The 15,452-nt window shown below is 42.1% G+C and overlaps 1 protein-coding gene across 10 annotated transcripts in view; it reads right to left on the bottom strand.

The window, feature by feature from the left end:
• GRIA3 (glutamate ionotropic receptor AMPA type subunit 3) overlaps window positions 1-15,452 on the bottom strand; it is a 125,347-nt gene that overhangs the window by 44,623 nt on the left and 65,272 nt on the right. For 9 of the 10 annotated variants that reach the window (XR_014591491.1, XR_014591492.1, XR_014591493.1 and 6 more), the window contains exons 5-10: window positions 10,259-10,312; window positions 8,646-8,807; window positions 5,837-6,004; window positions 4,769-4,873; window positions 4,036-4,143; window positions 2,687-2,893 (exon numbers count right to left, since the gene is read on the bottom strand). Coding sequence is in view for 4 of the 10 variants with exons in the window: in XM_083876345.1 (XP_083732471.1) it covers window positions 2,687-2,893; window positions 4,036-4,143; window positions 4,769-4,873; window positions 5,837-6,004; window positions 8,646-8,807; window positions 10,259-10,312 (804 nt within the window). In the remaining 6 variants the exon portion in view is untranslated. The remainder of the gene's footprint in view (window positions 1-2,686; window positions 2,894-4,035; window positions 4,144-4,768; window positions 4,874-5,836; window positions 6,005-8,645; window positions 8,808-10,258; window positions 10,313-15,452) is intronic. The other variant, XM_083876347.1, reaches the window with a different exon arrangement.

Genomic DNA, 15,452 nt, shown 5'->3' with positions numbered 1-15,452 from the left:
GGTGGAGAAAGGGGCCAAGGGTATTTCATAATGTTTGCAAACAGAGCTGGGAAAAGGTCTGGAGGGCTGCGGAGATTTGTACTCAGAGTACAGGGGCTCTTTTCCCTGCTCACAGAAAGCCAGGAGGATTTCCAGGCAGCCTGTGAGCTCAGTTCAGCTGGGCAGGCTGGGGAGCTGGCTCAGCAGCACCGGGCTGGAAGCATTAACCTGGGTCTGCACTCAAACCTCACGGGACACATCTGACCTTTGAATAATTGAGCATTGCAGTGGAGAGGTTTCAGTAACAGAGCTCACAGCATGAGCACAGGAACTGCTGGGGGTCAGGGAGGGAAGCATTCCTCAATTTTTCATTAACGAGAAAACACAGATGAAAACTGCGCTCAGAATACAAAGGAACTGACCTTTTTGCAGGGGAAAATGAGAATGGTGGGGTGGCTTTGGGGTTGTTTTAAGGAATGGTCTGTGGTGCCTGCAGGGCTGGTTTTGCTGGGGTGGAAAGGTCACCAGTGTGGTTAGGGCTAAGTTTGATGCTGAGGAGGTAGAGCTCTGAGTTAGGCTGGTCCCAAGGGGCTGTGGAAAAGGCAGCTGCAGCCAACCTGCTCATCACACATCGGTTTGGGTTAGAAAGGACCTTTAAAGATCATCTAGCTCAACCTCCCTGCAGTAAGCAGGGACACTTTCCACTACATCAGGGTGTTCAGAGCCCTGGCCAGCCTGACCTTCAATGTTTCCAGGGATGGGGAATCCACTGCTTCTCTGGGCAACCTGGGCCAGGTCCTCAGCACTCTCACAATGAAGAATTTCTTCCCAATATCTAATCTAAATTGACCTTCTTTCAGTTTAAATCCATTTCCCTTGTCTTATAACTACATGACCCTCTAAAACATCTCTTTCCATCTGTCTTGTAGCCCCTTTAGGTACTGGAAGGTGCTCCAAGGTCTCTTTGGAACCTTCAATTCACCAGGCTGTCTCAGCTCTCTGAGCCTTTGCTCACAGGGCAGCTGCTCCAGCCCTCAGAGGATGTTTGAGGCCCTTGATGCAGGTGGATCCTGTGTGGCACAGCAGCTGCACAGACACAAAAGCTGCAGCCCACACCACACCTTTTCTCCCCAGTGCAGGCAGTGCCTGTGCTCTGACTGTTGCCAGCAATTTCAGGTTCTCTTTTGCCATGCTTTCCCCACAAGGTATGGTCATTTTTTAAGGGAATGAACAAGTTTCATTGCTTGTCACTTTCAAGTACATCAAAAGGACCCAATTACACCTGATACTCTTGATATTTCCTGAACCACACACAGAGCAACTGAGGGTAGAGGTTTCCAGTGCAATGTAATTTGCCTGAACTAAACTAAACCTTTGCCTCAGAGGTTCTCAATGGACTTGTGTTCTCTGAGAGAGTGAACATCAGTTTCCCAAACTGCACAACTGAGGCAGGGGGAGTTCAGAGGATTTGCATAATGTCAAACCTCAAAGCAACAGGGAACCAAAGGAGTAATCCAAGGGTCCAGAACCCTGTTTACTTTCTGTAATGAGTAGATTTCCCTCCCTGCCACAATACAATACAAGAAAAACATTATTATTTGTATAAAACATTTTCAAGTTGAACAGGCTACGAATTACACAATAAGACATCAGGACTGACTACTCTACAGGAAAAAAACTTGTGAAAACCTGGTAATTACTTTAAAAAGACTGGTTCACTTGAAAAAAAATATCTCACCAAACATTTTGCAAGAATGATGATGCATTATCCCACAGAAATTTTGAGGTGACTTTTAGAAATTACATTCAGCCACAGAACAAAAGGAGACAATTGAAATATGGGCTTCTGCTCAGATATTTTTAATAAAGGAAAGCTTGTTAAAAATAAACTGCTAAAGAGATTTGGGTGGAATCACAAATCATCTCATTAGCATTTGAGAAAAAAAAAAGATGAAATATCAGCTTGAGAAGTCTTTTCTGCAAAGCCAATTTTCTCCCCCTTCCATCTGGTTTATCTGTATTCCAATATTCTCATTTTCAAAGAAGTTTCTAAAATGGCAGTTCCGGACTGTTTTTGTTCTTACTAAACAAAGTGATGTACATCCAATATAGAAATATAAAGAGGATTGCAGTGAATTAGCTTTTTTTTTTTTTTTTTTTTTTTTTTTTTTTTTTTTTTTTTTTTTTTGTCTGACAGTTGATTTTTGAAGCCAAACCCAAGGCTTAAAGAGAAAAATCATGTGGGTGATTTCACACCTGCATTGCTTCTTACCCTGAAAAGGAACATGGAGTTAAATGGATTTGGTCAAACACAAAAGATCAGTGACCCAGCAAGGCTCAGCACCCCAGATCAGACCTTCAGTGACAGGGACACCCCCTGCCTTCAGAGACTGATACAGAAAAAGGAGATCTGGCAAATGAAGAAGCATATGAAGAGCAAACTGGAAATTCCACTGTAAACAAGAATTTAAAGTTTGCCTAATGCTACTTCTCAACATTTTGGGGACTCTGATTTGGAGAACAGCAGTAAAAAAAGTGACACTTTCTGCAACGAAACAATTAGAAAAGCAGACTATAAAAGTGGCAATACAAAGAAATATCTAGAATTTTAAAGGTAGTATTCAAACAGATGATCTTTATTTTGCAGTCTATTAACTTCGAGCATATTTTATAAAGAACATTAAAATGAAGGTTAAGAGAAACTTACCCCATAGACCAGTTCACCCACCATGCCATTCCATATCTTAGTTTCAGGGTCCCTAGCTCCATATTTCCCATCTCCAACAATTGACAGTTTGTATTTTATTCCAACATGTTTTGCTATTTCAGAAGCTAAGTCTACACAATATCCTTCATATCTCTCATTCCCTTCTAGTTGTTCATGGTTTTTCTTATACATTACATATGGTGATTCCTTTGAAACAAAAGTAAAGATCAAAAGTCTATGAATGTAAAATACAGGTGTAAATCACACAAAATGAGAGCTGTTATTATCCTTCATATTACTGGCAAGTATTTACAATATTTTCTACTTTGGTACAGAAATTAGAAAGACAAGCTTTGCAGCATAAAAATCCTTGGCTGATCCTACAGACACACATTGTATTTTTAGTAAGGAGCCACTGAAGACAACAGGACGTTTTAACAGTTACACTTCTGTTTGCAGAATTAGGCCTGATTAGACAGTCAAGTAGCATCAATTTGAGTTTTAGCGTTTGAAGACTGACATAGCCAACACCTGCACCATCACCACAATTTCCTAAGGCCCCAGTGGCCAAGAATGGAGCTCTGATGGAGATATTTTCAAAGTAGCCTAAGGGAAGCTGGGTTGAAATCCTCAGCAGCATTTTTTGCCACTGAATTCCCTTAGCCTTCTTGGAAAATTCTAGTTGAAATGCTGATTATATCTCACAAAATCCATAGGAGTATAAAATACCATGCTTCAGGAAACAGCATAAAATTGAGTGATGCTTAGCAGAATTGCAAAAAGCACAGAAGTCACAAGGAATGCTGTACAGAGCAGGTCTGCAGAGGCGTGGGCACTGACACAGGTGCTGATGCTCGTGATACACAGAAGAGCTTTGCTCCTTTGGGATTGCACAGGTAAAGGCTGCTTTTCACACAGTGCTAGAGCAGTTCCAGTTCTCTACAGGCTTCACTGTGCCACCCTCACTCAGTCCAGGGGCTGGGTTTACAGGAGCTGTACCTGAGTGAGGGGTGCAAGATTTGGCTCTAGAGCAGAAAGGCCAATCTCTGTGCCCATTTACACACATGCACAATAACTTCATTTCCATGAGGTACCTCATTGAGTTCAAGTGTGTGGGAAGCAGAAAAGCCCAAAGCTGAGCCCAGTGAGCTCCTCCTGGGAGCAGACTTACTGATATATGTAAGTTAGCAGGGCCCAGCCCTCAGAACATCTCTGGAAGATACTGAACTTCCCAGTCACTTGAATTCCCACAGTATTCAACATCTGCCTCCTGACGAGGTGTCTGTCACACCTCAGGAGCCAGGTGCCTTGTTTCCTAAACACAAACACATCAAGAACATAAAACTTACCAGGATGGTAGTGACTACTATAGTTCTGTTCTCCACAGATGAAGTGTCATTAGAGGGCAGCTGATCTAATGCTGGCACATATCTTTCATATTCATTCCAATAACCAGCCTATAAAAATGGAGATTGTTACCTCATTACATGCCTTTACAAGGACTCACCTACAACATTCTTCTCTCAGTACTTTTGTGACCCTGTCTACCTAGTTATGTTTGAACATCTGCCTTAAACTTCTTTTATAACACTGATCTAGGCAACTATCCCACCTAGGATCTATACTTTATTTAGAAGACAAGAGAATTAATATGAAATTCTAACTAAAAGCTAACTTATTTTCTGTTGATTTCAGAAGGTTTCACTGGTTCCGGCTTCACTATGGCTCCAAACCCCAATATGGACAGGGAGGGAAAGATGGAGAGGAATTTAGAGGATAGGAGTAAGCACAGGACCATGAGAACCGGAATTATGCTTGGCAGTGAAAAAGCTCCAGAAGGATTTTAAGGAAAAAAGTTGCGTTTGAAGTTGACATGGAAACCAGTGACAATGTTAAGCAGCGTGAGTGGTTTAGCCCAGAAACTGAACATAACATGGTTCCTGGGACAGGGAAGACACCATGGAGGGGAACTCCACAGGACCCTGTTACTACACTGCATCTCTGACATTTTTGAATTTCGTTGGTTTGTTGGAATAAATATTTGTGAATGTGTGAAATCTGGATCCATGTCCTGAAACTCACCTTCCGTGACCCACCAGCTTTCATTTCATATACATCAATTGTGTAATTTGTTCTCCGCCCATAGGTGTCAAATTGGATGTTCCCTGTCATTCCTTGAACTTGCACCTTTGAGGGAATGAACAGAAAAATATTTTAATAAAAGATTCACTTTATTTTCTATCTATGCTTCTCACAACCCCAGTCCCTACTCTCTGAGTTCCACCTGTAGGTATTTGTTAGCACTCAGCTGGTGACTCACTGCCAGAGCGAGCTGCATTAGCCCTGAATATATGTTAAATGTAAGAAAGACTGATTCTGATGCTTGGGGTGACTGGTGCAGAATGGAGTACCAGAGAGGCACAAGCAACAATTAGTGCATTTAAACCCCTCACAGTCTGATAGAGAGTGATCTGCAGTACAGACCAGAATGGCACATCACTGCTCATTCTGTGAAGTGCTTTATTTGAACAGTCCCAGTGCAGGAGAAAGGAACAAATGTCTTCTCTGAACATGCACAGACAATTGTCTCTGCTGCTCATGGAGTTTTGGTCTCAGCCAGGATGGATGGGTGTACAGACGGTAAATCATTATCATTACCTACTCACATGAATCATCTGAAGGGGAAGTATAAAGTACTTTGTCTCAAAAAAAAGCCTTTCTTATTTCCCTGTATGAAAGGATGAGGTATTTTTATCACTTATCAACACCGACAAGCTGTCATCTCAGGCAGAAAAGGTAACAGTCTCCAACTTCAGTAGAGGCAAATTAGCTTTAATATTTAGCAAAAACTGTAGAAGTTACAGGAAGAGGTGATGCTAGACCAGCCAAAGGCAGTCCAGGGCTGGTGACTGATCTGCTGTTCACTGTTCAGAGATGAGGTATGAGGCTATATAAAACAAACATTCCATAGACTCCAAATTATCCAATGAGCTAAATTCACACTGACGTACAGGGAGTTTCTTTTTATCAGTATGTGGATTTGAACCTTCTTTGAAATATCACTACGGGGGCTGGAGAAAACCTGAGGTATTCCTGTCAAGCACTACAGCACTGCTGCTGTTGCTCTTTAGCTGCTCCCTTTGCCCTTACCATTTTCAGTGCTCTCTCTATGTCAATCCCCTGGCTCCATGGCACAGCAGGGTTGGCCAGGCAGTCCCCAGCGCTGCCCCTCCTGGACACATCCACGCGCTGCCGGCGCAGGTACCGGAATGCCTCCGCAATCACCAGCACGGCGTCATGGGTCAGGGCAGATGTGTACTGCAAAACAGGGCAACAAACTGCAATGCCACCCCTGCCCCAGCTCTGCCACATCAACTCCTCCTCTTTGTTAGAACACAAGAATCATGCTTGCAGACCCTTTGCTTGCTCTCTGTCTTTCAGCTGGTGCTTTGTAACAATTCCATCTATTTGAATTAACAAATTAAAAATATTTTCATTCTGTATAGCATACAGCAGCAAAATAACAATACCAGTTCATAGTTGCATAAAATTTCAATTTAATTGGGAATTTGCTCATCTAGATGAGCTTACTACAAAATTCTGCAATTCTATCCTGGACCATACTGATACCGAAGGAAAGCTCATATTTGAGTTTTTGCTTTAGGTATTTGTTTTGATTTTAATAAGATTGCCAAGAGAGCTTTGACTTGAAGTTAACATAAATCATTTTTGTTTGGATCACAATCCTGATTAGGTAGCATCTGTGGCAAGGAACAGATAAGATTATTTTCCTCAGAAAACAGCTATACAAGCAAATAACCACAAAATACACTTTATGCAATACATCACTTTGGTAATTCCTCATCTGCCTTCCCTTACTCCATGATAAGTCTGCAGAGGGTAGTAAGCTCTGTGTAGCAGCAGCTCTTGAAGAAAACCCCCAGAAAATTTAACTTATGTGATCCTGTTGCTGTCAACTTCATTCCCTGCTCATCACATGTTATCTGGTGACAACCCCCAAGGCTATAAATTTAGAATCACCTAGCAAATGTCATCAAAAAGGTTTGTTGTTGCATTTTCTCCACATGTATCTGTTGTCTGAAAGCTCTTCCCTCCCAGAGTGTCCTAGTCCTTGTATATGACATCCCTGGGATCCCCCGGCATCGCAGCATTCCTGCAATTTCAGGGTCTGTGTAGAGGAGACCCCCTCAGCATGGAGCTACTGGGAGCAACTGAAGGTGCTTAGTCTGTAAGTGTCTTTCAGGTCCCTGTAAGTGATGCTCAATAGCTCCACACCATTTTTAAGACAATGAAGGAAGCAATGAAGAGTGGAAGGTGCACGTGCCCCTCTTTTGGCTGTCTGTGGTTCCATGGAGATCCTGCCTTCTGAGGGACCTCATGCTGGAGTTCAGGCCATAAGAGCTGCTGCCCATGTGCAAGTTAGAAAGGCAGAAATCCAAACTTCAGCTCTTGTTCAGCTACCCTCTTTGTGGATAAGATTTATTATATTCAGAAATTAATTCTATCCTGTAGGTCAGGATAGCACAATTGGAGGTTCTGCATTCCTTAAAACTGAGTATTATCTTACTGCAGGTTCTTCAGTTTGATACCAGGCCACAGGAAGCAGATCAAGAGAATTGTGTCTGACAAAAAAGAGTGCAAAGGCAGGGCTGTGAAGAAGGTCACAGAGCTATAGACATTTCCCTGAGCTTTAAATGACAGCAGCTCATAAACTCACTGGAGTGAGTGGTGGTTCCTGCTCCGACTGTAGAGCACAGGCTCTGATCCTGCTCACCTTCACCTCTCCCTGAGATGCTCTGCAATAATCACTCTCCCCTCTATTAGAAACTCAACAAAGGTTATAAATCACAATCCACACAATAATACAGAACTGGACAGAAGTTTTAAGGTATTTGTTCCCATATTAAAAAAAAGTCTTGTAATAGCTGTCCAATCTAGCACTACATAAAACACATTGGTAATTTTTTCAGCAGACTGCGTCAATTGTCAGTAACCTTAATGCAGTTCCTTCCAAGTCATGCCAAGAGAGCTATCTAATTTTCTACTTTATTTGAATTCTACTTATAAATGCATGAGCATGCAAAGAGAAAAAAGAGAGAAAGAAGGGAAAGGCTGATAAAATACCAAATAAATTAAACATCAGGACTTTAATCTCTAGGCAATTTTGTTTCCTAATCAAAAATACTGTACATCAATTTTTAAGTATGCTTTTTGCCTGATTGACAAATCCTGTGCACATTTCTATAATGAGCTGTACATTTGTGGAAAGGTAATGTAATCTTTGTGTTTCTACTGTATACTTAAGATTCTTTTTTAAGGAAGGAAAATAATTTTTTTCCTCAAGGTAAATTGCTTTCAAGTGGAATAAAATCATCTCAGGTTAACTTCGTATATTTCAGAGCTTTTAAGATTAGTATGATACTTATCTTCACTTCTGCATCACTGCTAGAAAGCTTTAGAAAGTAGGACTAAGTCCTAATCCACAGGCAACAATACACTAATCTGGTTTTTGTGGGTTTCTATTTGCCTTTCTCTGCTTCCTCTGAAATTCCAGCAAGGCTGTGGGATGGTGTGGGATTAAGAAAATTCTCCTCCCTCACAGAAATGCCACCATCCCAGGGGCGGAGAAGTATCTCTCCAAATGGCACCATCTAAAAACCTAACCTAACTAGCCCCCCTATCCAGCCCAAGACTAACTCCAGAGGTTAGGAGTTTTGATATGCACTGCACCGTGACAGGATTTGCAAGACCAAGCCTTTGCTTCTGAGGAACTCCCACTACAGTGGGCACTGGTGTGTAACAGCCTCTGCCTACTCCTTCTGGAAGGGCAGAGAATGTTGTGGGATATTCTCGCCAGGATCCGTACCATACTCATGCACACATCTGAGGTTAAAAACTCCCAAAGCACTGTCCATCACTGACAGGTTAAAATAAATACCTTTAATGGTGAGTTTTTGGCTTCAGGGAATTCCCTTTCATCAAGCCTCATCCAGCGCTGCAGAAACTGTTGAACCATTGGGTTTTCATTATTAACAATCTGGAATCCAGTAATGTTGGCACCTCCATGCATAACTCTCTCCAGAACAATGTCTGTGAAACCCTGGGAGGACACAGGTAGAAAAAAAAGAATCATTGCCATCCAAAGCCACTTTCCTCTGGCTCAGTTTTACCTGCTACAGGTGCAGCACAAAAGACGCCACGTAGTGTCCCTCGTGTTAGCTGGAAATATTCTACCAAAGAGACAACTAGGATCACAATTAAGATTTTGATAGTGGTATAGAATAGAATTTAAAACAACTTCTTGTTCTTTGCAATAGAAAACTTCCTTTTGGGTTGTGGCAATGCAGTGGGTAATATTTGCTGGTCAGAAAGAAAATAGCAGGGAAACTTGAAGTCCCATTTCCTATTTAATCCTGACCATGGAGAAAACTGGTCAAGGACCTCAAATCCCATGTGTGCAGCAAAAGGAACACAAAGGTTCAGGGTGGGAAGAAACCCACTCAAGTCCTTGCCAGGCAGTTCTCAGCACAGCATCACTCAGCACGCCACGTGCAGGCAGAATGGGATGATTCTCTCCCACTCTGTTGTTATTTATACCTGAGGCAGTAAATTGGAGTCTTTTTGATTAGTATGACTTGATTGCAGTCATGTTTATCTGAATGTCAATGGCTACACATACTAAAAGGCAACCAAGAATAAGAACTTCTGTATTTCTATGCACGAGCTAATCAGTGAGATCATGACTGCTTCTTACAATGCAAAATGATGCATCTTAAAGTCATACAGTACTTATACTAAATAAGGATACTTAAAATTTTGTCTTTTCTGCTTTAATCACACCAAAATATGGATACAGAGAATCTTGGAGTAATTAGGATTGCCAACTAGAAAGTGAGAGTGTGGAAAAATTCACATTTTTCTACTCGCAGTAGACACAGAACCTAAAAATGAGCCTTCCTGCAGGTTTAATTACAAGACAAGACTTTTTATAAGGAACTTAAGTAGATGGTGTTTCAAAATTATCACAAACACCCCTGAAAGTCAATCCTACTCTCCAGAAGAAGCTCTGATACAGATAGAAATAAATGGCCTCTTTCTGGTAGGTCAGCACATACACAGGACAAACCCTACACTCTGAAATACAAGAGAAAAGCTAAACAGCCTTGGTGGTTTTACTTGACAGAATTGTTCTCACTTGCAGCTTTTTATCACTTGTATAGAAATATGCTACAATTATTCTTCCTGGAGTGCTTAAATTCAAAATATGTTATATAGAAAATTACAGTCACAAGTATCTAATTTATGAGAACAGAAATTACTGGAAAATATATAATTAAATTATTACTTTAAAATTAGCAGAGGACATTACATTTTCTGACAAAAGAAACTGAGTAGAGATGACATACCAGTTACAGTATTTACAGAAGTAATTTCTCAAAATCCAAGTACTCAACCATGCATTTCCACTTCCTCATTAAAGTTTCCACAACCTGAACAGAATATTTTACCCTCTAAAATGCAGCCATAGTTTCCATGAAGAAAAGTTCTTACCAGGTTAGCTAACATGTAGTGATAGCCTCTAGAATGTTTGCCAAGGATTACAACCTGTGTGGAGAAAAAAACATTTCATATTAGTGGGCATAAGAAGGTGACTCTTAACCAGTGGAAAAGAGACAGAGAATGAATATTTTGATGATCTTCCATGTTCAATCCATGGGCAGCACAAGTATTGCAGATCTCTGGCAGTACAGACAAGATGCAGTTATTTGTGTTTTTCAGACACATGGGTAGAGTACAACATAGGAACTCACAAGGCTGAGAAGACTCTGCTTGCAGAGATGACCTTACCTGGCAAACTCACTCTGTGGTCACAGTGTCCTGCTGAGGATACTGAGCAGGGCAATTTTAGTTATCAGTTCAAGCATTTCTGCTCTGAAATGAGGTAAAACTGCATCTACTCACAGCAAACTCCTTTTTACTCTGCTCCTTGTCTGTGGAGTGTGGGAGAGGTGCAGGACAAAGCCCAGCCAGTCTCTGTTTATTAACCTGGACCAGCACAGCAGGGCTGGGGAGGCTCCAAGCTGGACAGGGAGTTCCCTACAAGAACCCTGGCCAAGCCTTTTCATGTATGAATGCCTAAAGTAAAATTCCCAAAGTTATAAGCAGTGACCTTCATTGCCTTCTGACAGGTTCCAAAAGGCCTGAAAACCTGTCATTTCCAGTGAATCTAAATGGATACATCTGACCTTACAATGTTTTGTCAAAATTGCTACTAAATGTTAAGTTGCACATTGTGCTGAGCCACATCTCCTGCCCTGGCTGACCTCACTTGGACATCTCTGTACAAACAGCCATTAAATGGAACCACTCAGAGACAGAAGGGCAGCAGGATGAACCCAGCAGCTGCATCCTCTGAGGTGATGGGAACAGGGCAGGCAGCAGTGGCTGAACTCCACCATCTCTGTGCTTCTCCCACCGCAGGAGGGTTTCTGCATGAGGAAGGAAAGTACAGGAAAGCACACACTGCTCATCCTGCACAGCTCCTGCATGAGGAAAACACACACTGCCCATCCTGCACTGCTCCTGCATGAGGAAAGCACACACTGCCCATCCTGCACTGCTCCTGTATGAGGAAAGCATACACTGCCCCTCCTGCACTGCTCCTGTATGAGGAAGGAAAGCACACACTGCCCATCCTGCACTGCTCCTGTATGAGGAAAGCACACACTGCCCATCCTGCACAGCTCCTGCATGAGGAAAGCACACACTGCCCATGCCTGCACTGCTCCTGCATGAGGAAAGCACACACTGCCCATGTCTGCACTGCTCCTGCATGAGGAAAACACAACTGCCCATCCTGCACAGCTCCTGCATGAGGAAAGCACACACAGCCCCTGCCTGCACTGCTCCTGTATGAGGAAGGAAAGCACACACTGCCCATCCTGCACAGCTCCTGCATGAGGAAAGCACACACTGCCCATGTCTGCACTGCTTCTACATGAAGAAAGCACATACTGTCCATCCTGCACTGCTCCTGTATGAGGAAAGCACACACAGCCCCTGCCTGCACTGCTTCTGCATGAAGAAAGCACACACTGCCCATCCTGCACAGCTCCCACATGAGGAAAGCACAACTGGCCCTGCCTGCACTGCTCCTACGTGAGGAAAGCACACACAGTCCCTGCTTGCACAGCTCCTGCATGAGGAAAGCACACACTGCCCATGTCTGCACAGCTCCTGCCTGAGGAAAGCACACACTGCCCATGCCTGCACTGCTCCTGTATGAGGAAAGCACATACTGCCCATCTTGCACTGATCCTACAAGAGGAAAGCACACACTGCCCATCCTGCACTGCTCCTGCATGAGGAAAGCACACACTGCCCATCCTGCACTGCTCCTGTATGAGGAAGGAAAGCACACACTGCCCATCCTGCACAGCTCCTGTATGAGGAAGGAAAGCACACACTGCTCATGTCTGCACTGCTACTGCATGAGGAAAGCACACACAGCCCCTGCCTGCACTGCTCCTGCATGAGGAAAGCACACACTGCCCATGCCTGTACAGCCGCTTCACCAGCATTGCCACTTGTGCAAGACTGTGCCTTTGCCTTCAGACTCTGATCTCAAACATCCATCCAGTCTCACAGCCACCAAACGGAACAACATCCACCAGTAAGAATTTAATTTATAATTGTGGTGATTGCATGTATGTCAGGACATAATCCATTCTACCTAGGCTTGCTGGTTAAAACCAGCTAACACAATGCTGCCAATATACACAAGTATTATTGCGGTGTATATCCTAAAAGCAGCTCAAGCAAAGAGATTATGCTTTTTGATGGAGAATCATCTGAAAATCTATACATAACCATATGAATGTACTCCATGATCACAGAAAAAGACTCCAAATGCTACACTTTAAAAGACAGCATAACCATTTACATCTTTGCTAAAATCAGACGACATTTGAGTCACTGGCTTTAGACACACTGCTGAGCTTGCTCAAGTTCTTGATTAAATTATTAAGTTCCCAACTGCCTCTTTGGGTAGTATTGTCCTTAACAGATACCATTTCTTTTAAATTCACATTTAATTCTGTAGGAATTTGCATACTTCTAGCAGCCTGAAAATAAATTTTTGTTCAGGTCCTCTTGAGAACTGTATGTACACTCTGTTGGTAGAAAGCATCTGCTTTCCTACACTCACATTTGTTTTCTGTGGAAATGTGCAGGCTTCCTTCAGATCATCTGCTGTGCATGCTATTTGCATACTGAATTCTCCTTATATTTTAATTTCACCTTAAAGGCAGGTTAGAGAGAAAAACTTATTTAAGAACAATTGTGGTTTTATCCTTAACAACAAATAAGAAAGCTTTTACATTTCTATTCAGAAATTGTTTACTTAAGAGAAGTATCACCACAGATGAAGTCAGAGGCTGTAATAAAAACATACATGGAACTGCTACAGGCATCAGGAGCAATACTGCAAACAGGAAATGTAGGACTCATTAGCATATATCAGACTCATCTTTGGTCTCATGTGTTGTCATGTCACCAAAATGGCTCGGTTTATGAAACCTTTGAGAGCTCCAACGTACTACAGTCAAGCTTTAATCCATAAAGCATCTTTCAGAAGTGCCCTGACAGCATTTCTATTCATATAATCAACCATGTTGACTCATAACTATTGAACTGGATCTTAACAATGTGTTTAAAATTCACTCCACACTATACAGCTGTCCTAAATCTTAACAAGCCCAACTCTCCTCCTCCTTCACTTTCCACCCTGTACCAACTGTCCAGCACATCGAAAGGAGCTGCTGGATTAGCCAGCCCAGCAGAAACAATCACAGACATGTGTTACTCCCAGGGGAGCAAAGTGATGGATAAAGCTCTTTTATGAAGAAGGAAAACAAGAGTACAACAGTGTAACAGGAGTATAACGAATAAATCTCATCAGCTGTTGATATATTGTGAAGCTTATACAGAAAGTGGGATATTGAATAGTGGTGGTGAATAGAAAGCCAGGATTACAGGGCAAAGATTTCCCTGAGCTACATGTCTTTCCAAAGTTTGACTTCTGAGACTTAATATTGCTTTCACCTTGACTGAAAGAAAAGCTTATAAGATTTTACACTGAACAAAGAAGAAGAGAAAAAAACAGCTGGAAACTATCATGAATAATTCAGATTTCTGATCCCACATAATTCTTACTTTGTACATGAAAAGATCATAATGTAAGGTTTGATATAGAATCAAATAAAGTTTATATTTTTAATTAACTCCTTGGATATATCCAATTAATTAAGAGAACATCTAGAGGGAACTTAATGAAAACGTATCTGCTTTCGAAACAAAAGTAAAATCTGCTGAGCATGCCAGTGCAGTGGTGACCTGCTGACCAATCCAGTGCAGTCCAGGATGCTGCTGGCCTTCTTTGCTGTGGCAGGACAGTGCTGGCCTGGGGTCAGCTGGGCTGCCAGGACCCCAAGGTCCTTGTCTGCACAGCTGCTTTCCAGTCAGAAAACCTCTGCCCAGTCTGTACTGGTGCACAGGGTTGTTCTTCTCCAGGTGCAGAGCTTTGCACTTCCCTTTGCTCAGCTTCATGAAGTTCCACTCTGCTCACTTCAGCAGGCTGTCAAAGTCTTGTAGCACAACTACTTGGTGTATCACTCCTCTAAATGTGGTATCAGTAAACTTGCTGAGACTGCAGCCCACCCCACAACCTCCAGATCACTCAGAGGTTAAACAGGATTAGCCCCGGTACCCTCAGCATACCCCAAATACTAATTAACCTCCAGCTGGCCTCTGCTGCTGATCACAACTCTCTAAGCCCAGCAGTTCCACTTTTAAATCCACCTTCCTGCCTCTGTGGGTTTTAATTTTAAAAAAGTCATTGAAAAATACAAGCTAAGAGGATATGCTTGCACTTGTACTAAGAGAAGGAGCTGACTCTGGCAGCAGTGAAAGGAAAACTACTATGTCCAATTAATACCTGTGAGGAGCAGGTATTCCCTATATTTGAATCCACTGCCATCTGATCAGTTTAATCTGACCAGCATGTCAGACTAAAAGATTTATCATCCTTTATTTACAAATGAGAAAAGAAAGAAAAAAAAATAGATCACCAAAGTACAGACTACCTCATCTGCAGCTCAAATCCACAATATTTTATGAGTCTATCAGATCTTTCCATAACATAAAATACTGGTGCTGACAGGCAGTATTGCCACAAAGAAGGTCTGAGAATTTTTACTGTGCTTTTCATACCTGACAAGTGGCAGAAATATTCCACTTCAATGGAATGACAGGCAGAGACCTGACCAGCTGTAATGTGTCTTTCCATTTTGACCATATGTGGGAACAATGAGGGAGTGTTAAATCTAGAGCTCTTCTTTCCTAGGTTTTAGTACAACAATAGTAAGAAAATGAGATTTCCCACAAGATCAGAGTTTAAAAGTATTTTGGTGTCTTTGTTCAGGTTATTTGTACATTAATTTGGGTTCCATTGTTGCAAAATGCCCGCACTCAAAAAGAACCTACTGTTTTTCAAGTATACGTGCACATTTCTGAGGACAGGAGAACTTGACTACCTCTAGTTATACAGTAATGTGCCTTTACACCTTGCTATAGAAATACAATTATCACACCTTTGCCTTCAAAGCATGAGCAAATGTCAGAAGTGATTACACAATTCTTCCTTTCCCACAGCAAACAAGCAAAATTGATAGATGGACTCAGGTAT

Source organism: Zosterops lateralis, assembly GCF_965231275.1.
Source record: "Zosterops lateralis genome assembly, chromosome: 21".
NCBI lineage: Eukaryota > Metazoa > Chordata > Aves > Passeriformes > Zosteropidae > Zosterops > Zosterops lateralis.
Note: the sequence above shows the minus strand (reverse complement) of the source record. Positions and strands in the feature narration are given on the sequence as shown.